Source organism: Mustela lutreola, chromosome 6, assembly GCF_030435805.1.
Source record: "Mustela lutreola isolate mMusLut2 chromosome 6, mMusLut2.pri, whole genome shotgun sequence".
Classification (NCBI taxonomy): domain Eukaryota; kingdom Metazoa; phylum Chordata; class Mammalia; order Carnivora; family Mustelidae; genus Mustela; species Mustela lutreola.
Genome location: NC_081295.1, coordinates 87,100,268 through 87,127,946, shown reverse-complemented (window position 1 = coordinate 87,127,946; position 27,679 = coordinate 87,100,268). Strand labels below are relative to the sequence as shown.

The 27,679-nt window shown below is 38.0% G+C and overlaps 1 protein-coding gene across 6 annotated transcripts in view; it reads left to right on the top strand.

Moving 5' to 3' along the window:
* Positions 1–27,679, top strand: part of KIF6 (kinesin family member 6) — a 518,420-nt gene that overhangs the window by 204,753 nt on the left and 285,988 nt on the right. For all 6 annotated transcript variants that reach the window (XM_059177857.1, XM_059177858.1, XM_059177861.1 and 3 more), the window contains one exon: positions 20,868–21,074. In XM_059177857.1, coding sequence (XP_059033840.1) covers positions 20,868–21,074 — 207 coding nt within the window. The remainder of the gene's footprint in view (positions 1–20,867; positions 21,075–27,679) is intronic.

Genomic DNA, 27,679 nt, shown 5'->3' with positions numbered 1-27,679 from the left:
TCATTCTTTTGCATGTAGCCATCCACTTTTCCCAGCACCATTTGTTGAAGAGACCGCCTTTTCCCCATTCTATATTCTTGGCACTTTCCTTTGTAAACCATGCTCCCTGAGTTCCCTGTTTTACCTTGTCTTAAATAACAAGCATTAGGTAAGGTTAGTAAGGTGGGGGCGGGGGGGATAAGATGTCTGAGAAAATCTCTATCAAATGACTTTTTCTTCCTGTCCATTTCTACTCTCCAGATTGTACTGCTTTAGATATAAGATAAATAAATGGAAACCAAAATCAGATAGTGAAAGCGTGCTGCTGACATCTGTTACTCTGGATTTTTGGTTTTGCTGTTGTTTGTTTGTTTATTTATTTTGCCAGTTCCGCATGAATACTTTCCAATAGACTAACTTATATAGGTTGAGCTTATGTGCCACATATAGCATGGATTTAAGAACCTTGAAATTATTATTTTCATTTAAAGAAAGTTTTATGTATTTTTTAATTTCCAAATACCTTGTTTTGCTTTAGTGTTTTGCATTTGTGTTTTCCTTCAACATTCATTGCCCATGTGATTATCCACCATGCTCTTATTTGTCATGATAATTGAAGCTTAAGAAATAAAAGTGGATTCAGAATTAGGGAGTATAATGACAAAAGATTTAGAATTCCCTACTAAAAATCCTCATTCTCCATACACAGTTTAATAAAGAGCAAACCTAGAGATACAGGATATAACTGAGTCCTGGCCACCAATCAACTATGAAAGAGAGAAAAACTTAATTCGTACCTGCTGTTAGAAAACAAATAGAGAAACCTGTCCCTGCCATGATGCTAACCTTCCTCTAGAGGTGACTCATCCCTACAGAAACCAAGGCCTTCCCCTCACAATTACATTCTCTCATCTTGAATAGGTTACCGAGGGAGGGCTCCTGGCCCTGGTTCACCATGACCTCTATTATTTAAAAGCTTGGCTATTTGATATTTCAAAGTTATGCATTAACTTTAGCTGATGGCATATTTTCAGACTATTGTTTTCTAAAGTTTTGAGAACTTTAAACTTTTTGTGCCAGAGGATCTGTCATGTTCCACCACCTTACAGAATTCCAACAGTGTTTTCCTATTAGTGCTGTGTAGCTAATAATAGTATCATATATAGCTAAAACCTGACAAAGTTCAATCCTAATGATGCTGGTTTTGCCTTATTTTTTTATATATTCATTGTTTTTCTAGGTAAAGCCCAATTTCTTTTAAACCAAGTCTGATGGGTTTTAGATGTTTCTCTGCTTGCTTTTTATTTTTTCTTTAGTAGTAATAGCCACCATGTTATATTGAGAACCTGCTCAATAGACTTGGCATTGCTGTGAACACTTGTATGTATATATTATTTTTGGTTCTTATTTTATAGCTGGAAACTAAGGCTCAAAGAGTTAGACTACTTACCCAAGGTCACACAACTAACTAGCAAGTGACAGGGTCATGGTTCATCTTCAAGTCTGACTGATTTAGAAGCTTTTGCTCTTTCCTTTTATTATACCTCACAAGTACAATAATCAAAGTGACATACATCAACTTTTTCAAGGGAGGACATATTTCTGAGTTATTTAAAAAGTATAGCAGTTATTCAGTGCTTCAGTTTATCTCTCGAATTCATTGAAAGCAAATACATAAAAATATAAAGGAACCCCTGGAAACACTTTATTATTCGGAGCCTCTAAAAAAGTATGTTTTAGATTACAACGTAGCTGTCAGAAATAATTTGTCAGCACAGAACGAGCTTACCAGGATAAAAAGAACACACTAATCATTTTTTTTAAATGAGGTTCCCAATTTCCCATTTATACAGAGACATCCAGAAGTTGTCATGGTAACCAGAAAACATTTGCAAAACAGAGCCTGAATCTGAGGGATACAGAGTGGAGCACTCTTTCCCTCAGTGTTCTCTACCCCTAGCCAGCATTCTAAGGAAAAGTAATTAAGAATAGCTTCATCCTCTTATTATTTATTCAGAACTCTTAAATAATTTCTGTAATCCTACTAATATTTTGACTAAAACCTGATTATGTCCTTAGGGTAGGTTTTTTTAAAAATGGTTGACTTGCTGTGCCAAAGAGGATGAATTGTCAAAGCTGAACTGTGTGTAACCCAGTGTCAAAGCCCACCAGTAGCAAGTGTGACTTGATCCTTTTCTATCTTATCACGGAAATGTTTCCATCAATTAATCAAATCTAATTGACCAAGACATTCTGCATTTGACTGTTAAGCCCTGCAAAGTCCTATTGCTGGGACCATTGGTTCAGCCCCACCAATAGTCTAGACCATTTTGTGCCCCAGTTTGGCCTGAGGTAACTTGCACCACAATACCCTGTAGTGGTCAAGAGACCTTTCTTGGATCTCATTTCTGATCGATGGATTCAGAATCTCCATGGTGGAGCCCAGGAATATACATTTTAGCCTTTTTTTTCTTTGTGCTAGAACATATACGAAACTGTTACTTTAAAAAAATTTCATTTGTCCCCCTGACTTGACTAAGCTCTTTCAGGGCCCAGATCTTTCTACATTTTCTTCATCTTTGGGTCCCCAGTACCTCAAGCACTGCCTGGTATACAGTAAGTTCTTACAGAAATGCTTAATGAATGCAAAATCTACAGGTATAAAAATTTTCATTTCATTTCATTTCATTTTAATTCCAGTATAGTTAACATACAGTATTATATATATATTTTTTAATTTTTTTATTTTTTATAAACATATATTTTTATCCCCAGGGGTACAGGTCTGTGAATCACCAGGTTTACACACTTCACAGCACTCACCAAAGCACATACCCTCCCCAATGTCCATAATACCACCCCCTTCTCCCAAACCCCCTCCCCCCAGCAACCCTCAGTTTGTTTTGTGAGATTAAGAGTCACTTATGGTTTGTCTCCCTCCCAATCCCATCTTCTTTCATTTATTCTTCTCATACCCACTTAAGCCCCCATGTTGCATCACAACTTCCTCATATCAGGGAGATCATATGATAGTTGTCTTTCTCTGCTTGACTTATTTCGCTAAGCATGATACGCTCTAGTTCCATCCATGTTGTCGCAAATGGCAAGATTTCATTTCTTTTGATGGCTGCATAGTATTCCATTGTGTATATATACCACATCTTCTTGATCCATTCATCTGTTGATGGACATCTAGGTTCTTTCCATAGTTTGGCTATTGTGGACATTGCTGCTATAAACATTAGGGTGCACGTGCCCCTTTGGATCACTACGTTTGTATCTTTAGGGTAAATACCCAGTAGTGCAATTGCTGGGTCATAGGGCAGTTCTATTTTCAACATTTTGAGGAACCTCCGACCTCAGCCGCAGCAACATCTTCCTAGGAACAACGCCAAAGGCAAGGGAAGCAAGGGCAAAAATGAACTATTGGGATTTCATCAAGATCAAAAGCTTTTGCACAGCAAAGGAAACAGTTAACAAAATCAAAAGACAACTGACAGAATGGGAGAAGATATTTGCCAACGACATATCAGATAAAGGACTAGTGTCCAGAATCTATAAAGAACTTAGCAAACTCAACACCCAAAGAACAAATAATCCAATCAAGAAATGGGCAGAGGACATGAACAGACATTTCTGCAAAGAAGACATCCAGATGGCCAACAGACACATGAAAAATGTTCCATATCACTCGGCATCAGGGAAATACAAATCAAAACCACAATGCGATATCACCTCACACCAGTCAGAATGGCTAAAATCAACAAGTCAGGAAATGACAGATGCTGGCGAGGATGCGGAGAAAGGGGAACCCTCCTACACTGTTGGTGGGAATGCAAGCTGGTGCAGCCACTCTGGAAAACAGCATGGAGGTTACAGTATTATATTTGTTTCAGGTGTACAATATAGTAATTTGATACTGTCATACATCATCCAGTGCTTATCAGGACAAGTGCACTCCTCAGCCCCCATCACCCAAACCCCCACCCACTCCCCTCTAGTAACCATAAGTTTGTTCTCTATAGTTAGAGAGTCTCTTTCTTCATTTGTCTCTCTCTCTCTTTCCCCTTTGATCATTTGTTTTGTTTCTTAAATTCCACATGTGAGTGAAATCATATGGTATTTGTCTTTCTCTGACTGACTTATTTAGCTCAGCATTATACTCTTTGGCTCCATCCATGTTGTTGCAAATGGCAGGATCCCATTCTTTTTATGGCTGAGTAATATTCCATTTTACTTCTATACTACCTCTTCTTTACCTCTTCATCAATCAATGGACACTTGGGCTGCTTCCCTAATTTGACTGTTGTACATAATTCTGCTAGAAATATACTAGTGCATATATCCCTTTGAATTAGTGTTTTTGTATTTGGGGGGTAAATACCCAACATTGCAATTACTGTGTTATATAGTAATTCTATTTTTGACTTTTTGAGGAACCTCCATGCTGTTTTCCACAGTGGCTATACCTGTTTGCATTCCCACCAGCTGTGCATGAGGGTTCCTTTTCTCTACCTCTTCACCAGCGTTTGTTGTTGCTTTTGTGTTTTTGATTTTAGCCATTCTGATATCTTACAGTTTTGATTTGCATTTCCCCAATAATAAGGTGTGTTGACCATCTTTACTTGTGTCTGTTGGCCATCTGTATGTCTTCTTTGGAGAAATTTCTGTTCACATCCTTTGCCCATTTTTTTTTTTAAGATTTTATTTATTTGTCAGAGAGAGAGAGAGGGAGAGAGAGTGAGCACAGGCATACAGAATGGCAGGCAGAGGCAGAGAGAGAAGCAGGCTCCCTGCCGAGCAAGGAGCCCGATGCGGGACTCAATCCCAGGACGCTGGGGTCATGACCTGAGCCAAAGGCAGCTGCTCAACCACCTGAGCCACCCAGGTGTCCCCCTTTGCCCATTTTTTAATTGGGTCATTTGTTTTTCAAGTGTTGAGTTTTATCAGTTCTTTATCTACTTTGGATATTGGGTATGTCATTTGCCATCTTAGTATTTTAAATGTGTTCAGGCTAAACTTGAGGACAGTTTGGGTTTTATCATTAAGAGCTGGTTGAAACCCACTCTCAGATAAGTAAGTGGCCAAGTCCATATTCCATACCCTTGCCAACACCACAAAATTTGAAACTTCTGCTAATTTGGTACACACAAAAAAATCTTGTTTTAATTTATTTACCATTTGTATTTCTGTTTTTGTTTATGTCTTCTAATTGTTTTTCTCTTGGAGTCTTAGGGTAGGTCTGGTTGATTTGTTGACTCCATGAGGGCTGGGACTTGGTCTTGTTCACATCCATGATACCGAGAAACAGAACCTGATATACAGTAGGTGCTCAGTAAATAATAATTGAATGAATGAACATTAAAGATAATAACTTTTTGCCCTTGCCATATATTTAACAAATAGTTTTAAATTTTAAAAATTTTCTTTTGGTTTTTCTTTCTTCTTCTTCTTCTTTTTTTTTTAACTGTAGTTAATTGGGTCTTTTTATTTTATGGTTTCTGTGTTAGATGCCATGCTTAGACATGCAGTAGCTCATTGATGAATAATTCTACTTAATAGAAAGCATTTTGTTTTTTTTAATTGAAATTTTATGCCCAGTAGCATCTACCCCATTGTTCACATTTTGACCTGGGATGTGGAAAGGGATGATAATCGTCAGGATGGAGCAGATCTTATCAAAGATAGGATGAGAAAAGAACACTTTGTGCCAACATTAAGAACGTCCAGGGTCCCACTGGTCAGGTTGTTTGCTTTCTTCCCCTTCCTTTCCTGAGTGAACCATCAGGTAAATTCTTCCAGTCAGTGTTGATATCCACTCTTTCATTTCTTCACCATCACTGGGCATTCCTGCCAGGCAGTGGTGTAGTACATGGGTTTTGGAGGTGACCACCTACCTATTCCACTCCTGGCTCCACCTTGATAAGTGTCTGTCTTTGGACAAGTCAGTGACCTGATGTGAACCCGGTTTCTAACCCATATAATGGGCACAATGATACCTACTTTCTAGGGTTATAGTAAGAATTAAGTAGCATTTGGAAAGACCTTAAAATTTTCAGCTAACAACTATTTAAAGGTAAGCATATCAGCCTGTTCAACTCTGTTCTCTCAGCACCTGGCAACCATCAATCAGTCATTAATTAATTACTTAGTTCCATTGCTGGAGAGAGGAAGATTTGGTGATTTTAGGAGAGAAGACCTACAATCTCAGGCCTAGAATCAAAAGTGGTTTTATAGTACACCATCCCTATTGGAGAATACAGGGTACATCCCAAACAACTTTGACATTTTAAAATTTGTGATACTCCAGACCTTTTGGAAGAGATTACTTTCCAAATAATCAGCCTATCAACAGTGTTTATGGGATTTAGAAGTCATTTTGTCAGGAGATATTAGTGGTCCTTCTACCTAATTCTTTGCTTGAAATAAAAAAGGTAGATTTATCTGAGTTGCACTGATATGTTTTATAATTTCTCAGACTTTGCATATTATCCAACTTGTGGAGTGACTGTTGGATCCTGTGGAAGTGCAAAGTCAGCTGGAGATAGGGCGTAAGTGGAGTTGGAAGGAACCACTGGCTTTGGACATGTAATCTAATAACATGAGGACAGCAAAGGAAAGAAAGAGCACTTTTAGTGTGTGATTGTGTTTGCTAACAACCTTCTAAGCCTTGATCTGGTGTGGTGTGTGTGGGAAACAAGAGGATTTGGGTTGCACTTAGCATTCTGGGATCTTATTCTGCAAGACTGACTGTTAGAAGGAACACTGACTAACACATCCCCACAGCTTTTTGTTTGAAAGATATATTAATTGTATGTAATTAGCAAGTTTATTCCAAGATTTGTGTGGCTGGGAAGAGCAAAAAACAGCATGCAAACTACATATTGATCCTGCTCTTTTTTTTTTTTTTTTTAAGATTTTATTTACCTATTTGACAAAGACATGGCGAGAAAGGGAACACAAGCAGGGCGTGTGGGAGAGAGAGAAGCAGGCTTCCCACCGAGCAGGGAGCCCAATGCAGGGCTCAATCCCAGGATCCTAGGATCATGACCTGAGCCAAAGGCAGACGCTTAACCACTAGGCCACCCAGCTGCCCCTGGCCCTGCTCTTATTATAAAAATAACATCTCTTATTAGTAGGTCTCCACAGAGCAAGTGGATGTGTTGATAATTCTAACCTCTTTTATTCACTGAAGGAAGGAAACTTTAATTTTGAGTACGTACTATATGCCAGACATTTCTTTCTTTTTCTCATATTTTATATATGAGATATATAATTTCTTAAAGATAGTGATTCTGTGTTATAACATAGTTTGCATTCTGCTCTCATCTAACCTGATAAGTAGTATTACGTGAACTATGAGTTTTGAAATCTAAACTATTTATTAAAATAAATGAAGGGGTCTGGCACAGCCATTATTATAAAGTTAAAAGACACATATTCAATATACATGGTAAGAGAAACATAATTTTTCTTTTGAGAAACATAAATTTTGACTTAAAAGTTTAGCTCCGAAGTTTCTCCTGATCTTTCAAATTCTCATTTATGATTAAACGAGGAGAAGAAAGTAATTTTTGCCCTACTCCCTGTTATCGAAATTCCCCAACAGCAGCAATAAAATATAAAAACAGAGGGGAAAAAAGCCATCTTCAGTGAAAAAAGAAAATAGCCCTAACCTCAAACCATGAGGAAAGCTGCCAAATATTATGAAATTTGAACTATGATGAGGGAGGGTGCTGAGAGCCAACACATTTATCCTCCAACCTCAGGCAGGATACAGTTTCCCCTTAAAGAAAGGGTCACAATTCTCAAACACAAATCCAATGATCCTTTGGTTACAGTGATGAGATTTAAGAACATAGGCAAGTACAGGGAAGGGGGCAGTATTAGACACATTCATTCTACACTATGAAAGGTGGATCCAAGGAAGAAGCCTGAAAGACAGGTCATTTTTATGGTCAGAGGTCTTGGCTCATGGCCAGAAAGATGGTGTTTGGTGAATGGGGTTCAGAGAATTTGTGACTTAAGGGGTTGTACCATCCCAGGCCTCTTTGGGTAAAAAAATCAAGGAAACTATATACTCTTCAGGCTCAGAATATAACAGATATAAAGTAGAAGTATTCAGAGCACAAACTTAATTTGAATGTTCCCTCACCCATCCCCTAGACTATTCTTTAGGGGAAAAAAAAAAAGGATGTATTCAGAGGTAAAATTATCAGAAAGAAAGCAGGCGACGAGGAGCGCCTGGGTGACTCAGTTAAGCATCTGCCTTTGGCTCATGTCTTGATCTGAGTCCTGGGATCAAACCCCACATAGGGCTCCCAGCTGAGCAGGGAGCCTGCTTCTCCCTCTCCTTCTGCTGCTTCCCCTGCTTGTGCTCGCACCACTCTCTCTCTCTCTCTCTCCCCACCTGCCCCCCCCAACAAACAAACAAACAAACAAATAAATAAAATCTTTGAAAAAAAAGAAAACAGCTGAAGACTTATCCATGTATATGGAATAGGGTGGAGGATGGCTAAGGAACATCTGTTTGAAGGCTAATTACATCAGCGAGCAGAGAAAGTGTACTTCATACTCTTAAATATGTTACCTCCAGTTAATCTGTGTTTAAAAAAATAAAATAGCTCTAAAATATAGAAGGGATTACAAGAGAAGAAGATGAAAAGCAAACCTGGAGAACTCAGAGAAGAAAAAAAGAAGAAAGCCATTGTAAAGATGAAAGTGCCATTAGAAACAAAAAAGGAGAAAGAAGAGAATGAGGAAGCTGAGGACGGGAGAGAGAAAAGAAGAGGAAGAAATGTGGTGGAGAAATAAGGATGCAAAAAATGAGAGAAGGTGCCACCTAGGAAGAGAGCTCAGAAAGCCCTGGGAGCTGCCACTCTTCAGAGGCAGATCTCACCCAGCCAAGGCACTGGCAGGAGATGGGAGGGCATGAGCAAGAGAAAAGCCAGAGGATTTCTCCCGCTCCCTGACTTCTCCAGTTAGATGCCTGCAAAAAAGGGGGCCTTGGGAAGATGCCACTTTTAGGGCTCAAAATCTGTGGTACAGGAACACAAACTAACAAAAAAAAAAAAAAAAAAAAAAAAAAAAAAGAGGAAGGGAGGAATGGATCAGAGGGCAAAGAAGCCTAGGATTAGCCCCTGAATAAAACTATTTCTATAAGACACTGAGATAATAGCTCAGATAGATTGCTTTTGGCTTATCTTACAAATCAGGAATACACATGGGGGAACTGGCAGGAAGTCCATTTTGGCTGTGGTTTTAAGCACAGAAGCTATTCTTTTAGCATTTCTTGCTGATAGATTTTTTAAATTTTTTTTTGGCAGGCTAACTTTTGTATCTATTTCTTATATTGGTTCAAGCTCGGAGGGAGGATACAGGGGGCTTATCAATCACCCAAAAACCTTCAGCAAGTAATTTGATCATGTTTTGGGTATGCCATTTGGAGTCTTGCCAGTTGTAACAGCAAGAGATCTTCATGATCATAGAGAGAACTGTAGAATCTTCAAAATGTGGAACAAATATTGGACTATAAAACAGAGTGAAATAATGTATCTAGGGACATCTGGTGGTTCAGTGGGTTAAGCCTCTGCCTTCAGCTCAGGTCATGATCCCAGGGTCCTGGGATTGAGCCCCACATCGGGCTCCTTGCTCAGCAGGGAGCCTGCTTCCCCCTCTCCCTCTGCCTGCCTCTCTGCCTACTTGTGATCTATATCTCTCTGTCAAATAGATAAAGTCTTTAAAAAAAAAAAAAAAAGGAAAGAAATAATGTATCTAATAGTAACCTTCTGTGCTTCTAGAGTTCTTCTGTTAGCTGAGTGACACTATCCTCAAATTCATGTCTGTTACTCACCTTGATGTCTGACCTTAAACATTGCATTGAGAGTTATCACAATCAATCAGATGGGGTAAACTTCTTTATTTATAAAGAATTCGTATTTATAATGTGAATGTATATATGAATTCTGCTTGGCATGATATCAGTACTGATCTCGTCGTCTGTACACAGGATAGGAAAGGGTATTTTCAGCTTTCCTACAATCTCAAGCTATGTAATGTGTATAAAATAGGTTTTCTCTAAAGACAAATCCACTAATTGCTGTCAAATTCTTGAGATCATTAGCCTTTGGGCCCCATAATACTGTTGTTCCAGTTATGTGTATGGTCACACTTGGAAATTGTTAAGCCACACTGAATTTTAAAAGGAAAAGAGAAAAAATTAAATTCAATTTAAAAGGTGCAAAATGTGCTAGATAAAAGGATGAGTTACTTATTGGCATCAAAGAATAAATTTAGCTATGATTCTTCTTGCAGTCAAGTAAAAAAAAGTGGGGGTGGAGGTCGGGGAATATTTGGTTCATAATTTCCATTGTTCAGAGAGCAGACCTTAACTCTGGAGATAATATGATGATACCTCATTCAAGGATGATAAAAAGAGAATATAGTTGAACAGAATTCTGATTCAAGATATGGGTAAAATTCCTTCTCAGTTTGCATATGTGCCGATTTTAGCATACTTGGCTTTTTATATAAATGTGCTTGACTTTCATTGTCAAATCCTGAAGAAATGACCCATAGGGAGGCAATCTTCTGAATTCTGACATCTAACAGAGGAAGAGCCATCCCTAATTCTGACATTTAGTTTTTTTAAAATTAAGTCACCTAATTGATACATCTTGGAAGAATGTGAAAGTTAAAAAAAAAAATGCATCAAATTGATTCCAGACTTGTTAGGAGGGATATATAATAAAATATAATAGTCTATTCTTATCAGAAAAGTAAATCATACTTGCTAGAATGTTCCTATTATATGTTCCAGGTTGCTCCAAAGCTTGCTTTTAAATTTTAAACAAAATTGGTGTGCCTAATCTGTCTTTCTCTTCTACAAAACTATTTTGACAATATGCAGGGCCTAATCCCACAACTAGAGAAAATGATATTGACTACTTTTCTAAAATCCAGGGATCTTATAAAGGGAAAACTCTGAAAAACAAGCAGTTAGGATCATTAATTCCAACAGAAGTTTCTCTAATTGGAGATATTTTGCTGCTAGGCACTATGGTCTAAACCAGCCTCAGGAGGGATCAAGGCCAGTGTTTATAGTGTCAAGTGCTGTACCACCAGGTTTGTTCAGGCCTCACTTCAGTCTGAGTTAGTGTACATCAAAGGCGTAATGGGCCTCCTAATCCAACCCATTTGCTATTGGAAGAATTAGACAAGGAATCATTTAACCAGTGGCGGGATGGGGGGCGGTAGGGAGTGTTTCAACCTGAAAGGCTGGGGTAGCCTAGAAAACACATAGAAGTTAGTATTTCCAGTCCTTAATTCAGATAGAATAAATGAGCAGAGGAACAGATCAGTTAGGCTATCTAACTAGAAAGTATTATCAAACAAAGAGAATTGGAGTGGAAATCTGAATTCTGGATTCTGTGTGCACTTTTGTCCTTAGTTGGTTTGCTTTAAAGAATCTCAAGTGTATACATTACATACTCTGTTCAGTTGAAGAGATTTTCTTCACCTGACTTGTTCTAGTGTAGTGGAAATTCTTGTTGAGATATTTCACTCCAAAATAGAGGGGTGATTGAAACAAATAATAATTTGGTACATAGGAATGGAATATAAGCTTTTAAGAAATAAAGTAGTATTCAAAAGATCCTAGACATAATGTTATATGTAATTTGAAGAGATTATTTGAATTATTGTAGACTATATTATCTATAATCATTTTGACTGAAGACATATTAACTAAAAGAAAATTTTTTTACCAAAAGCATAGTAGTATATTATGTAAACACAAAACAGTATTTTACTTATCAATTCTTGCCCATAAAATCAAAATGTTCAACCTTGAGAATGGTCACACACAAACTCACACACATACATACATACAATGACACACACACACACACATAAAACCTGTTGTAAAATAATGGGAAAAAAAGTGAAAATTTTAATTCATAGGGAATCCTTGTTGATCTGCCAAAAATTGAATATGTGTAACAACAACAAGAGAATATATGTAATGAAATAATTGGGCATCGGGATTGGTTGTTGTACATCTGCACAATCCAAAAGGGAAGATGAGGGGTGCTAGGGTGGCTCAGTCAGATAAGCATCCAACTCTTGATTTTGGCTCAGCTCATGATCTCAGGGTCCTGGGATCAAGTCCTGTGTAGGGCTTTGCACTCAGCAGGATTCTGCTTCAGGATTCTCTCTCTCCCTCTCCCCCTACATCTATGCCTTCTCACATACTCTCTCTTTGAAATAAATAAGTAAATCTTTTTTTTTTTTTAATAAGGTACGGTGAATGAACAGCCTTTTGAAAATGTTCATCAATGTTCTCGTCACTAAACCATTTCTTTTCAAAAATTTCTTTCAGCCTACCAAAGTCTCCTGCTTTGTAGAAAATGGTTCTTCTTCAATAAAATTTGAGATTTTTATACTTACAAAATAGTTTCTAGGAGTGGTAGCCCAGCCAGAGCCAGTAAAGGCTTGGAAGGCAGGAGAAAGAATTTTAGTCTTCACTGTGGGCATGTGGTATTTTCTTGATTTAATGCTATATTATGTAAAACGTTCTACAAAAGCAGTTTTTTTCTTTTTTTAAAAGATATTTTATTTATTTATTTATTTATTTATTTATTTAAGAAAGAAAGTGCACGCACAAGCAAGGGAGAGCGGCAGAGGGAGAGGAGAAGCAGGCTCCCCACTGAGCGTGGAGCCCAATGCAGGACTTGACCCTAAGACCCTGGGATCCTGACCTGAGCCAGAGGCTTAACTGACTGAGCACCCAGGTACTCCTGCAAAAGCAGTTTCAAGTACCACTCCTCAGCCACATTGCTGCTCCAAGCCCTTCTTTATAGACAGTTTGAAGTCCCCATTGTCTGACAGGGTCATTTTTGAGTCACCTTTCATAATGTGCACTGCTTTTTATACCGTGCAAAGTGGGCTGGCCACCAAACACTCATAGAGCACACCATCACCCCTCACTGCCCACTGTAGCAATTATTCATATTTATAATTTTTAAAATGGTGAACATTTAAAAATCCATTTGGAACAATCAATCCTTTGAATTTTTCCAGATTTGGATATTAATGATCTTCTACTATATGCACAAATGTCAAATGTCCGTTCTGAACACAATGGCTAATGCCAGTTGTGAACAGTCCAAGCGAATTCATGAAAATAAATGAATTTTGAGTTGGCTTATTTGGGAAGGAGGAAGAGGGCATACTTTTCCAGTAAGAAATGCTAGGTGATACTTGAATAGCGAGAAGACATTCTAGGTAAGAGAAAAGGCAGTAGAAGATACAGAGGGTAGTGGGAGAGCTCTGGAATCAGGCACAAAAAATAATGGAAGCCCAAGATAGGTAGACAGATTTGAGTTGGTCTTACTTTTTCAAATCATCCTAATTTTTAGACTTAAACAAGTTATATTCCATGGACTTATTGAGGGGGAGAAGAAGTTTCAGATGTGGTCTCCAAATGGTACGGAGACTTTTAGAAATTATGGAGCATGTCATAGAGATTCCAGAAAACTAGAAATCAATAAGTCAGCAATTAAACAAGTGATTTTGAACACATGTTATGTTATGCTAGGGTCACAATAATGAATAAGACATAGTCTCAGCCTGAAGGAACTCAGAATCTGGGTTGGAGGAGGAAGTAGAGAGCTTTTGTTAGAAGAGGTAATCATTCAGACAGACCTTATTATGATGAATATGTAAGGGACCCAGTGAGCCTGGGTTTTTAGACACTTGCCTCCTAAAAGAAAGTCATCTCTTTTTAACTTTTACAAAAAGGAAAACATATTTGGAAAATGGCCAGTTGATTTTTTTAAAAGATTTTATTTATTTATTTGATAGTGATCACAAGTAGGCAGAGAGGCAGGCAGAGAGAGAGGGGAAGGGAAGCAGGCTCCCTGCTGAGCAGAGAACCCTGGGATCATGACCTGAATGGAAGGCAGAGGCTTTAACCCATGGAGCCACCCAGGTACCCTGCAAGTTGATATTTTTGACACCAAGTCCTAAGATAAGAATCTGATCAAGAATTCTTAAATAACTTTCAGTAAGCAATTAGGAAAAGGTCAACATTGATTCACCCTAAACTAATTCCATTCACTTTTTTGATAAGGTTATAAAAATTCATAGATAAAATGAATCCAATATATTTAATAAAGTATCTCAAAATATCCTTGGGGATATAAAGAGAAACTGAAGGTATATGAAAGTACTTGGGTTGAAGCCAATTGGAAAATGTCCAAAACTATTGCCTAACAGGACAGAGAGAAGGAGTGTTCATGAAGTGTTGTTGTTCTGCTCTATTAGATGTCTTACAAATTATTTGAATAAGGATATTTTCATTTGTAGATAGCAAAAAATTGCAAAAAAAAAAAAATCAGTTCCAGAAATATCTCAAGAGATTATAACATTCTAATGAGATCACTCATCAAAGAAATGTGTGTGTGTGTGTGTGTGTGTGTGTGTGTGTGCATGTCCATGTGTGTGTGCATGTGTGTTTGTGTTTCCCAAACAAATTTCATAGCATGGGTAAAAAGGTAGAGCAAATATTGTAGAATACTTTAAGTGCTATTTACTAGCAACACAAGATTTAGAATGCCCCGATTCCAATGTCCTCTACTGTGGTAAGGCTATATTAGAGAGAATGTAGGCAATTCAGGGTGTCACAGTACCTGCTATATTTAAAAAAAAAAAGATTTTGAGTTACAGCTGCTTGAGAAACATTTGAAGGAACTAGAGATATTTAGTCTTAGGGAGTGTAATAGTTCAGTTCAAGGATGTAGGTAGAATTGACATAATCAAATATATCTTTTAAAAATATTATTACTCTGTCTGGAAGAGGAGACAAGAGTATGACCTGGGTGAAAGATAAAGGATATTTGGAGACAAGTGGAGGTAAATTCAACAGGAATAGAATGAATTGGATACCCATGCGTAGGATACAGAATGAGGAAAAGTATTGAGGTGGTTTGGGGGGAGCATTAGGTCGAAGATGCTGGCAAGTCATTTTAGAGATGATTATCAGTCAAGCTTGTAGACATTCTAATCTAGTGTACAGAGAAATTGTGCTTGGAAATAAGGCTATGGGAAGCATCTGAATTGGGTGAATATCAGCAGGGATGGACATTTATATGATATTTTATGGTTCATGGGCCACTACAACAGTCACTGTAGCTCTTTGCAACAAAGCAAGTCTTTTGTTTTAAGATTTTATTTATTTATTTATTTATGAGAGAGAGAGAGAGAGAGAGAGAGAGAGAGAGAAAGCAAATTGAGGGAGGGCAGAGGGAGAGGAAGAGAGAGAATCTCAAGCAGACTCGCTTGAGATTAAGCCAGATGCCAGGCTCTATCTCATTACCCTGAGATCATGACCTAAGCAAAAACCAAGAGTGGTATGCTTAACCAACTAAACCACCAAGACATCCAGCAATGCAAGTCTTATTATGGCACTGCAAGGACATGAAAACCAAAATTAAATTTGCTTAAAATTTCAACAGTAGTGAGTGACAGAACCAGGACTTGAAGCCAGGTGTTCCAATACCAAAATCTAAAATCACTGGTACGTGACTTTTAATCACACTACAGTGTCTCTCCCTTGATAATCAAAGCTATAGAAGAAGAACTCTCCAAGGGGAAGAAATATGATGAACACAGCGTGGGACATACCTATTTTATGGATTGGAAAGAAAAGGATCCAATAAAGGAAAAAGACAACAGAAAGTGCCAGAACACAAGGAGCCTGGGTAGCTCAGTTGGTTAAGCTTCTGACTCTTGATTTTGGCTCGGGTCATGATCTCAGGGATGTGAGATTGAGCCCAGTGTTGGGCTCTGAGCTGGGTGTGGAGTCTGCTTCAGGTTCTTTCTCTCCACCTGCCCTTTCCTTCCCCCCAACCCCTCCTACCATCCCCTGCTTATGTGAGCTCTCTCTCTCTCTCTCTCAAGAGAAAAAAATATGCCAGAATAATGTTTGATTATAGGAACAAGGAGGGACAGGGTGGCTGGAACTTCCAGAATAAGGGCATGGTTAGCATTCTTGGGTATTACCTAAAAGATCAGGATGCTCAGTTCTGAGAACAGATCACTTCACTGAACATTTGCCCTTTTCTCATCTTTCATTCTCATTTTTCTTGTTTTGTCTTTAGCTCTTGAACTAGATTATAAATTCCTTGAAGGCAAGGTCTATGTCTTACTTTCCTTCTAGTCTTTGTGCTGCCTGATGCAGAACTGTAGCCATAGACTGATATGAAATGTGAAAGCTCTCTCCATGCGGATGATTAATCATCACTAAAATTTTTCCAAAGACATAAGCTGTAGTGCCAAGAGCACATTTGTTTAAAATGTGTGCTTAAATTTGAATGAATCTGCCTAAATGGTGCCATCTGTTCTTAGGCAGTTTCAGAAATGTTTTAATACAATTTTACCTTTGAAAGGGCAAACGTAGGGGCATGCCTATGAGACATAAAGACACCCCTAAACAAACACAGAGCAGACACCAACACATTCAATCACACTTAAAACAGCTACACATAAAGAGTGTTCTCTGAGGTTTAAGAAAATTTTAGCTGAGAGGACACCAACTACTACTTCATGCAGGAAATATTTATGAGAAGTTACAAAATTGTAGGCATGGACTCCGACAGCATTTTAATTACAGACTCCAGAAATACAATTTAATTTAATGTAAATCTCACATTCCTTTGAAATGGGCATGCTCTTCCATTATTTGCTAATGGCCACATTTTACTGTGATTTCAATATATCCACATAGAAGCTGAAGACAGCCGCTGGGGACAGTCTCCGTGTTACTCATTTATATCGATCGTCAATTTGACTTTTGTGACAGTACTGTAGGATTTATTGTGCGAATGTAACAGTGAAATGAAACCCATGTTTAAGTTCTGCAAATAACTTCCAGTCACTTTCAAGACACCTCAACTTGGGTTCTAAATTTGAGTTTGCGGTTTTTCAGGCACAGTTATTTGCCGATCCACTTCAGCAAGCAAAATCACACACTGGCCAGATCTGGGTATAGTTATTGTGGCAACGAGTAATGGGTCACATTTTAACTCACTGTCTACATGATCACCAAAACAATGTTAGTATTTTGACATCTGTGTATTTTACTTCTTGGTATAAATCAACAGTGGATCATATATCAAGAACTCATATTTACAGAAAGAAATTTCTGGTTAAAATAGCATCCAAGGGGCGCCTGGGTGGCTCAGTCGGTTAAGCATCTGCCTTCAGCTGAGGTCATAATTTCAGGGTCCTGGGATCAAGCCCCAGGGTGGACTCCCTGCTCAGTGGGGAGTCTGCTTCTCTCTCCCTCTGCCCCTCCCTACCTCTTGTGTTCTCTCTCTCTTTCTCTCCCCCTCAAATAAATAAATAAATAATATAATAAAATAATATAGAATAACATCCAAGTATGTTACCCAAATACATGTGCATCCATATGGAAATTCTTTCATTAAATCCCATTTTGCAGAGGTAGAAAGATGAACATATTTACTTATGTGAGCATTCATTTGGAATATTTTTAGATGATTTTTTTATTTTTAGGTATCAGAATTTGCTTCTGATCATTTTAAATACATAGGCTATTACACATACACTTGAAGTCCTCTTGTTGGCTTTTTGCTTTGTATCCCTCACAAAAGCAGTTCTTATTGTTAATGTGCTATGTCCTTCCAGTCTGTATTTTTATACTTTAATGACCTAAGTTATAGAGCCATGAACAAATCTTTTAGATAGCATTGCTTCTTTGGTTCCCTAAGTTCTAACATAGATATCATTTTGATCATCTAACTTTACATCATTCTTTAATATGCTTTTATTTCTTCAGCGTTTCAGAAATCCCATCTGCCAAACGGCTTCATTTTAACTTCTCTATAGTTTGAATTATCCCAGTGTATTCATCTTTTCCACCACAGATGTTCATTTACGTGATACATCTTGCACCACTTTCTTGCTATCCCCAAACAGTGTCATAGTGAATGTTCATATGTGTGTATATGATCCACACTTTTCTCTCTCCTAGTATTCCTTGTTCCAAATTTTCTCCCCAGGAAATACACCTCATAGTCTGCAGCTGGATTGTGGGTTTTATGCATCTACAATATTAACCACATATTGTCAAGTTGCTTTCAAAATGGGTTCTTAATTTATGTTGTCACCAGCAGTATGTAAAAGTTCCTGTTTCCTTGTATCTTTACAAACCTTATCTCTTTAGACTTTGTTTCTTTAAAATGTTGCCAGTCTGATGGATGTGAATGAAATAGTTTATCATTTTGGCTTGAATTTTTTGTCCTGATTATCTGTGAATTTGAGCATTTAAAAAAAATACTTATTGACCATGTTCAGATTTCCTCATTATGGGTTGCCTATTCATATCCTTTGCTCATTTTTTTCTGAGTTGTCTTTTTCATATTGACATATGGGAGTTCTTTATTTCAAATATTAATCTTTTGTTAGCCATATGGATTTCAAATGTCATTTCCCAGTCTTCTAACTTTGTGGCAGATTTTATCACCCAGAAGTTCTTCAGTTTTGGATAATTTGGTCAAATACTTTCAATCACTTCATTTTTGTGTTTAATGTCTTATCATAAAAGATTCGTTACTAGGGTGCCTGGGTGGCTCAGTTAGTTAAGTTGCTGACTTGTGATTTTGACTCAGGTTATGATCTCATGGTTCATGAGACTGACCCCATGTTAGGCTCTGCACTCAGTGGGGAATCTACTTGAGATTGTCTCCCTCTGCTTCTCTCCCCACTTGCTCTTTCAGTCTCTCTCAAATAAATAAACAAATATTTATTTTTTAACAAAAAAAGATCCATTATTACCTTGGGTTGACTATGATATGCTTCCATATTTTCTTATATTAATGTTAAAATTGTATTAATTTACACTTAAGTCTTTAATACATTCTGGACTTTATTTGTGTGTCTGCTGTGAGAAAGGAACCTTAATTTATTATTTTTTTAATAATTACCACACCATTTGTTAATTAGTCCATCCTTTCTCCACTGTGCTCTGTGTGTCCTCTATCCTATGCAGAGTGCCTACCCAAGCCCAGCCTGTTTTACTGACTGTGTTATCTGTTCCTACAGCAACACCACACTGTTTTAATTACTGTGGCATTATGATATACCCTGATGTACAGCAGGACACGTTGCCTTCTCATTCTTCTTTCACAGAATTATTTTTGTTATTTTTTTAATATTTGCTCTTCCATCTGTGTTTTAGAATTGATTTATTTGTTCTATTCCACAAACATAATGTGTGGTATTTTTATTTCAATTGCATTGAATATATAGGTTAATACAGAGAAATTAACATAGAGATGAATTTTCAGTTTTCCCATCCTGGACATCGTATATTAATATCTAGGATACCTTTACTCAGGTTTCCTTTTTGAATCTTTTAATATCATTTCCCAGCAAATCACACATTTTTATAAGATTAATCTCCTGTTATCTCATTGTGGCCATTATGAGTAATATTGTATTTCCTGCTTAATTATTGCCGGGTTATTAGAACTTCCTTGATTTGGCATGTTGATCTTGCATCTAGCAGCCTTGCTAAACTTCTTAGTTTTTAACGGTTTATATGTGCTCTTGCATTTTCTATGTACATCATCATATTTCTGTACACAATTATGTTTTAACCTCTTTTTTTCCTGTCACTATGACTTGTATTTCTTTTTCTTGTTTTTTTTTAAAGATTTCACATTTTTATTTTTTAAAAAAATTTAGAGTTTATGATGAAATCTAGTCTTGTGATCCCAGAATAATTTAGAAACCACAGATTATGTGTTAGATAAACTTTTATTACCAAGTATAAGTTTCCATTGCCTGATTTGTATTTATATTTTTCAATAAAGAATCATTTTTAGTCCAGATTAATAATTTGCATCTTGGAAAGATTCAACTAATACTTATGATAAATTCTTAACAATTTATCATCAATATTTGGGATTGCAGAAATATAAATGTATAATTAATTAAAGTTACAAATATAAACGTAGAGACAGAATTTTCAGCCTCTTTCTTATAGTTCCACATTTTTAAAAAAATTTATTTATTTTTTTCAGCGTAACAGTATTCATTGTTTTTGCACCACACCCAGTGCTCCATGCAATCCATGCCCTCTCTAATACCCACCACCTGGTTCCCCCAACCTCCTACTCTCCACCCCTTCAAAACCCTCAGATTGTTTTTCAGAGTCCATAGTCTCTCGTGGTTCACCTCCCCATCCAATTTCCCTCAACTCCCTTCTCCTCTCCATCTCCCCTTGTCCCCCATGCTATTTGTTATGCTCCACAAATAAGTGAAACCATATGATAATTGACCCTCTCTGCTTGACTTATTTCACTCAGCATAATCTCTTCCAGTCCTGTCCATGCATTGGCTGGGATCCTCATTCACTATGATAGCAGTGATACTGGGCATTCTCATCTGTGGGTTGTGTTAATTACAAGTGTGTAATGAATTCCCCCAGTGCATCCATTTTCACTTTTTTCCCCATGACATTCCCATCGAACATTTGCAAGTATGGCTACCCAAGGTTAAGATAAGGACTGTGGTCACGTAATGAAATTAAGTTACCATATTAGTAAGAGGATTCATGCTTTACTTCATTTGAACTCTTTCCTCACTTTCTGAATCAACCCACCCATATCTGTTGTAAGTCATTCAAGAGACAGTATATTAAAAATAACTCACTTAAAGTGATCTCAGCTACAAGCTTTTTGCTGAGTTTGACAGCATTGGCTTCAAAGTCATACTATTAGAGACATACATCTAAACTTTTTGATAGTTTGCAAAAATTCTCAGTGTTCACATTAATTTTGTTTTGCAATTTCATTTTATAGACTCCAATGAACCAGGCTTCAACTCGATCCCACTGCATTTTCACTATTCACTTATCAAGCAAGGAACCAGGATCTGCGACTGTCCGGCATGCCAAACTTCATTTGGTTGACCTGGCTGGTTCAGAGCGAGTTGCAAAGACTGGAGTAGGGGGCCAACTTCTAACTGAGGCCAAGTATATCAACTTGTCCCTACATTACTTAGAACAGGTAAAAATAGGCATAATGGGATGTAACTGTATCTACCATTTGTTAAAAGACTTTGCATCAGGCACTTTGCTAGCATTATTTTTGTTTTCTTCTTTTATTTTGGTAAAATGTGCATAATATACACTTCATCATTTTAATCATTTTCAAGTGTACAGTTCTGTGTCATTAAGTTCACAGTGTTGTGTAACCATCACCACCATCTATTTCCAGAACTTTTTCATAACCCAATCAGAAACTCTGTACTTATTAAACAATAATTTTCCATTTCCTTATGCTCCCAGTACCTGGTGACCTCTATTCTACTTTCTGTCTCTGTGAACTTGGCTGTTCTAGGTATTCATGTAAGTGGAATCATATATTTGTCCTTTTCAGTATGACGTATGTCACTTAGGAGTAATGTCTTCAAAGTCCATCCATGTTCTAACATGTGTTTGAATTTCATTCCTCTGTAATGCTGAGTAATGTTTTCTTATTGCACATGCCATGTCTTGTTTATCCATTCAGTCATCAATGGATACTTAGGTTGTCACTACCTTTTGACTATTGTGAATAATACTGCTGTGAACATTGGTGTAGCTACCAGCATTTTGTCTATACCATTTCATTTAAACCTTGCAACAACCCTACTCTGTGGGTATTACTTATTCCCATTTTATATATTTTGAAACTCGGGTCTTCCTGAGACCTTCCTGAGGTTACCAGTTAATGGTGAGATGAGGATTTGAATCTTGAATTGCTTGGCTCCAAAGCCCGCGTCTTCTCTCACTATACCTTATTATTTTTGTTATAAAATTTGTAATGGGTGTGAATATAGGTTATAAATGGCCTCCCATGGCCTGTCTTTTCAGGCTAGTAGATTTGTTGTGGGAACATAATTTAAAGATGACTAATAGCTTTTTAGCTTCTGGTGACTTCATCTAGCTGGTGATTGTGATTCTATGAAAGTTCTCTTTGCTTTAGCTTCCCCTTCCAGCCCTTACCCCAAATTTCCTGCAGTCTACCCCAGTGTATGCTCTATTTTTGACTTCTGAATTTATCTCCCAAGTGCAAAGAAAGCTCATCTGAATTTAACTAAATAAATTTTCCAGAAAAAAAAAAAAAATCCTCACCCCTAAAATGAGCATATTGAATTAGATGATTTCTCAAGTTCTTTCAGCTCCATGAGTAAAGTGCTGTGAGTTGAATGTTAAAGATGGCAACTACTTCCAAATTCTAAGGGGGGGAAAAAAAGAAACATGATCAAAAACTGGAGTGGAGACGTACAGAGTATATTGGCAAGGCAGAAGGACTTGCTAATGAGTGTTGGAGGCTAAAAGATTTGAAAAAACAAATAGAACTCCCCCCTCTTTTCTTTTACTGCCTAATGAACCCTTTTGAGACTGATATTGTCCTGATGTTAAATGCTTCTAATGGTCAAGTTGGCTGAGAAAGCAGATTGAGAGAAACCTAAGGGAGCTGTATCTGAACGAGGTGCCTGCAGTTAGGCTCTGACTAAATGAACCCCAGTAAGGCAGGACCCAGAGATTAATGGCCTGCATGTGTTCAGATGATTTTAGTGTTTCTGACAAGACTCAGCCTTCCCTAGCTGTTCTTGCTCAAATATTAAGTAGTACTTTTGCTTAACAGAGCTTTTTCTTAATTGAACATTTATAAAACCCTGATATGAAAACATAATGGACTGTATTCAAAGTGCTTTATTTCAAAGAAATATTCCTAGTTGTTTCTGATGGTAGCACTGTCTGCTTTAACTCCCATTATGCCCATCTGTTCATACAAAATTATATTCATTAGTTAAATCAGAATTTCCACCAATTGTTATCACTCAAGGAAAACATTCTGCCCCTAATCCTCTCCCTTCATTCTATACAACCTTTGCAAGCTGCTACTTCTCATTAAAACTCTTCCTCTCCCCACATCTCTTCTCTTCAAAATTCTTGCAACATCAGCCTCATGTGAGTAATCTTGGTGGCTCTATGCACTTGATTTTCTGTATAATGAATTTATGTATTTAACGAACATTTGTAAGGAGCAGTATCATGCTGAGGACTACACCAGGCACTGGAGCATAGTGCTGAGCAAAGTAGAAATGGTCCTTGCACCAAAGGTCTCAGGGGCTGGTGCAGGGAGATGTGCATGGAATAAATAGTCATTAAATACTTGGCTGTTATCCAGGTGAGTTGTGCAGAGAAAGGCCAACGGGCGAGGGGAGCTTATAATGGGGGACCGGTCTTCGGCTGAGCAGGGCAAAGGGAATGAAAGTTCTCTCAGGGCTGATATTAAACAGAGACTCAAGGAACAAGTAGGAGAGAACCAGGCAGATCTGGGGTTAGAGCATGTCAGGCAGTGGGAACTGGGAGTCCTTTAAACCTTAGCTCCAGTCCAGGGGCTCAGTTCAGCCAGGGCCACAGCAATACTCACATGTCATTGACCTTTGGCTTTCTGAATGTCAACTATCTGTTTTATATGTACCCAATGCATGATTCTAGCTGCTAACTACCTACACTACTCTACAAGGGTTTTCCTAGAGGTTATAGCATAAGATAACAGAGAGAAGGGGAGAAAGATTAGCATCAGAGTTAAGAGGGACAGAAATAGGGGCATCTGGGTGGCTCAGTGGGTTAAAGCCTCTGCCTTCGGCTCAGGTCATGATCCCAGGGTCCTGGGATCGAGCCCCGCATCGGGCTCTCTGCTCGGCAGGGAGCCTGCTTCCTCCTCTCTCTCTCTCTGCCTGCTTCTCTGCCTACTTGTGATCTCTGTCTGTCAAATAAATAAAATCCTTTAAAAAACAAAACAAAACAACAACAAAAAAAGAGGGACAGAAATATGGAAAACTGCAGGTATGGACATAGATATGTGGGGTTGAGTAAATCTAGGAGTTGTGGCAAATAAGGAAATAGGTGGGTCACAGCGAAATTTTGGAATTTCACACAGAAAGAGATAAGTGAGGGAGAACCAAGGAGTACAGGGGAATAAGAGTAATAAAAAGAGGGGGCAGATACTATTAATAAAATAATAGAATTCAAGGATTTTTATACCCGGGTTTTCTTTATGAAGAACTTGATTTTGTGGCTAATGAGACTGGAAGTGTAACACACTTTAGTTTAACTGCATTCATTCATTAATTCAACAAACTGTAACTGTCTGTGAAGTGCTTGAATTATGTCAGACAATGAGGATAAATGCATCATTGAGAAATGGTGCTATCATGTTATCTAGTGAAGGAGCAACACGTATAAACAGATCCTTACATAAGGTCAGATAAATGCTGTTTCAGCAACTCATGTAAATGTTTGTAATTAATTACATCCTCTCCATCTTAGTTTCAGTATATAGATGGAAATGTCCTAAGAAATAGTTTGGTAACCTCTCTTACACTTATTAGCCCATGTTGGTTATAGAAATTCCATGCAGAACTGCCACTGTCCTTCTGGCCATCATTGTGGGCCTTACATCTGCTCGCAGCTTACAGACTTTCTGAGTTGCATGCCCCTTACTGTACTTATCAGTAAATAAATTTCTGTTTGTCAGAGTACTGTTGGTTTTGGAGTTTTCCTTGTGTATGTGGTACTCTTTCCAAAAAGTCTCCTCGAAAAAATTTTAAGCCACAATAACAGGGTGCATATCAGCCCTGGAAATTAAGTGCATGGAAGAAAAGGAAGGGGACATGCATACTTGTTCTAACCATTAGCCTCACCGAGTGCTCCTGGTGTGACCTTTGTTCTCTGTCAGCCCAAACATCAAGTGAGAAACCACTGGGAACAGTGTGTTTGCTCTCTGCCTTTACAGAAATCAGAATCCGGGTTCCCTTCAACCAGTTATCCACCATAAGCAGGATTTCTTCAGAGTTTCAGTTTCCACTTGGCTTCCACTGAATGTGTGTGTTGAGGAGAAAAACGAATGCTGCCAATGACAGTTGTAACCACTCCAAATCATTGTCAGTTTTCAGAGGATAATTTTCCATGTGCTTCTGAGCTCTTTAAAAGAAAATCTCTTCAATTCATTAAATAGTAATCTGAGTGATTGATTCTAAGAATAGTTTCTAGGTACTTGGAGATATTAAGTATAATGTGAGTTTCCATTCTTTGTTGCTTAAAGAATGTCTTCAGGAACATTTTGTTATATTTATGTATGAAATCCCAAATGGAAATAAACATTTTTTTAAAAATCCAGGTTGTGTAACTATCTCCTTAGCTTGTGCCATTCAGATCATTTGGTTCTGGCCCAATTTAGAGAGCCCAAAGCATCCCCATAAAAAATAATCCACCTTTGCCTCTTTCCCGAATACTGGCCATTTCTGGGTCACTCTGAAGATCTATATCTTCTCCAAGGGGTCTAGACTTATTCTGATACTCCCAGGCTCCTTTAGAGCTGAGAAGGTGCCTTTTCAGGGCCCTCTGTTAGAGAAATGGCCCAGGACTAGCTTTATAGGGCTATAACAAGTGTCCAGAGGGATCCTAAAGAACATAGCCTGGATACCCCTGCTATATGGAGTGCATTTTGTTTTACTATCCCAGAAACAATCTCTATTCATCTTTAAAACATTTCTCTGAGATAGGCAGGTATTCTAATCCTACTTTTACAGGTGAGGAAACAGAGACTAATAAACTTAAGAGATCTGTCTAAAATTGCACAAGTGGGGCAGCTAGATTCTGCCTCTAAGTCCTGGGTTCATTCTTTTATTATGAACTGCTTTCATTTTTCCCAATTCTAAAGACCATGCTTTCCAATCCATAATCACATTTGGAATTTTAATTATTCTCTTGAACCATTTTAGAACCATTTCTGGAAAGGGCATTGGAATTTCCTCTACAACATTCTCTGCAAGAGTAGCAGCCATGAGCCCATCCCAGCTCCAAGAGTAGACCTTGACTAGTCTAAACCAATTGGAGACTTGGCTGTAGTGATTGGTTCAGAGATGGGCCTATGACCCACGCTGGTCCCTAGGGAAGCTCAGGGTATATATTTAATGATTAGAGAACTTTCTCACATCAGTTATAAATAAGGATATTTGGCAGCCATCCCGTGGCTGTGAAGAGAGGCAGACTTCTACAACATAGAAGGTAGAGCAGAGATATTGGTGAAAACTAAATCCTTGGTGGTAGCACTGACCTTTTGGGTTATGTGTAACCTAAAACCTTTCCTATTATAGATACATGGGCCAATAAATTTCCCTTATGATTAAATCCAGTTTGGGTTACATTTTCTGTTGCTGCAACCAATAGTAAATTAACTAACCCCATTGAATTTACTATCAGCGGGAAGCTTAATAAGCATATTCTCTTTTATGTCACCTAAGTTGTCATAAAGCTGCTGAATAGAGGAGGTATTGTTTCCTGAATCAGGAAAAAAAAAAAAAAAAAACAGTGACATTTGTTTTATGAAAGAATTTCAAAGTACTTAGAGCATTGTCAGACACTTAATTATGATTCATAAGCAGTTATGCCACCCTCCCCACACATCTATCAGACCAACCTCTCTTTGGTTTGGCTTGGTATTTGGGCCTGCCTTGATTATTAGAGGTATTTCCTTTGCCCTCTTAGCTCTGAGGGTCTGGAGTTCTGCTCAGCATTCCCTGCTACCACCTTGCCACTCAGACTTGGGTCTGCCATGTTCCCTACTTCCTTTCCAATTACACTGAAACTCAGTTCCACCAAATCTCACTCCATACTGTTGACCCTTGCACTATCTTCCTAGGTGAAGCTAATTAATCTGCTCATTTATTTGTTCATTTCACATAACGGTGTCAAACACATGTTGTATTTGTCAGATTTCCTTATCATAAACCAGAAACCCTACTGTAGCTGATTTAAGCAATGTAGAGTTTATTAAACATAAAGAACCTCAAGAAAAGTTAGAAAACTGGGCTTGGATACTACACAACCTAGAGCAAAGCAAACAGGAGACAGTCCAGCCACAGCACTGAACTGCTCTTGGCAGTTCAGAACTCCGCCCTTGGCACCCAGGACAGTAAGTCCTGGATTCCAGAAGTTTGTTGCAGCTACCTCGAAGGAACCAGATGCCTTCACCACCACTCTCTCCTATATATCTGATCTTCCTTTTTGTGGCTACCACCTCTCATCACTCACCTCCCAGCCCCACACAAGGTGTCCTTTTGATGGAGCTAGGTCTCATGTAGAACGTTGAGTTATAAGAGAGACTAGGAAGTGTAACTTCATAGTGAATGAAACTAGAATGGGGGTTATCCTGAGAATGGAGTAAAAAGACAATGTAGTTTCTGCCCCATAGACTGGGGGCCAGACACTGCTCTAGATGGTGGCATAGAATTGTGAATGAGAGAAACAAAGTCTCTGGCCTAATGAAGCTGAAAGCCAAGTGAGGGAGCAGATTTTTAAAAAAAGGTAAATAAGTGAATAGAATTTCAAATAGTGATAAGAACAGGAAGAAAAATGAAATCGATTAAAATCTTGGAGATAGGTTACATTTGACAAGGTGTTTAGTGAAAGCCCTTGTAAGGAGACAAGATTTGAGCAAAGATTTAAATGATGTGACATAGGAAGCTATATGAAAATCTGGGCAAGAATATTCTAGGTAAAAAGAACAAATTCAAAGGTGGTGACGTGGAGACAATCTTGTTATGGTGGAGG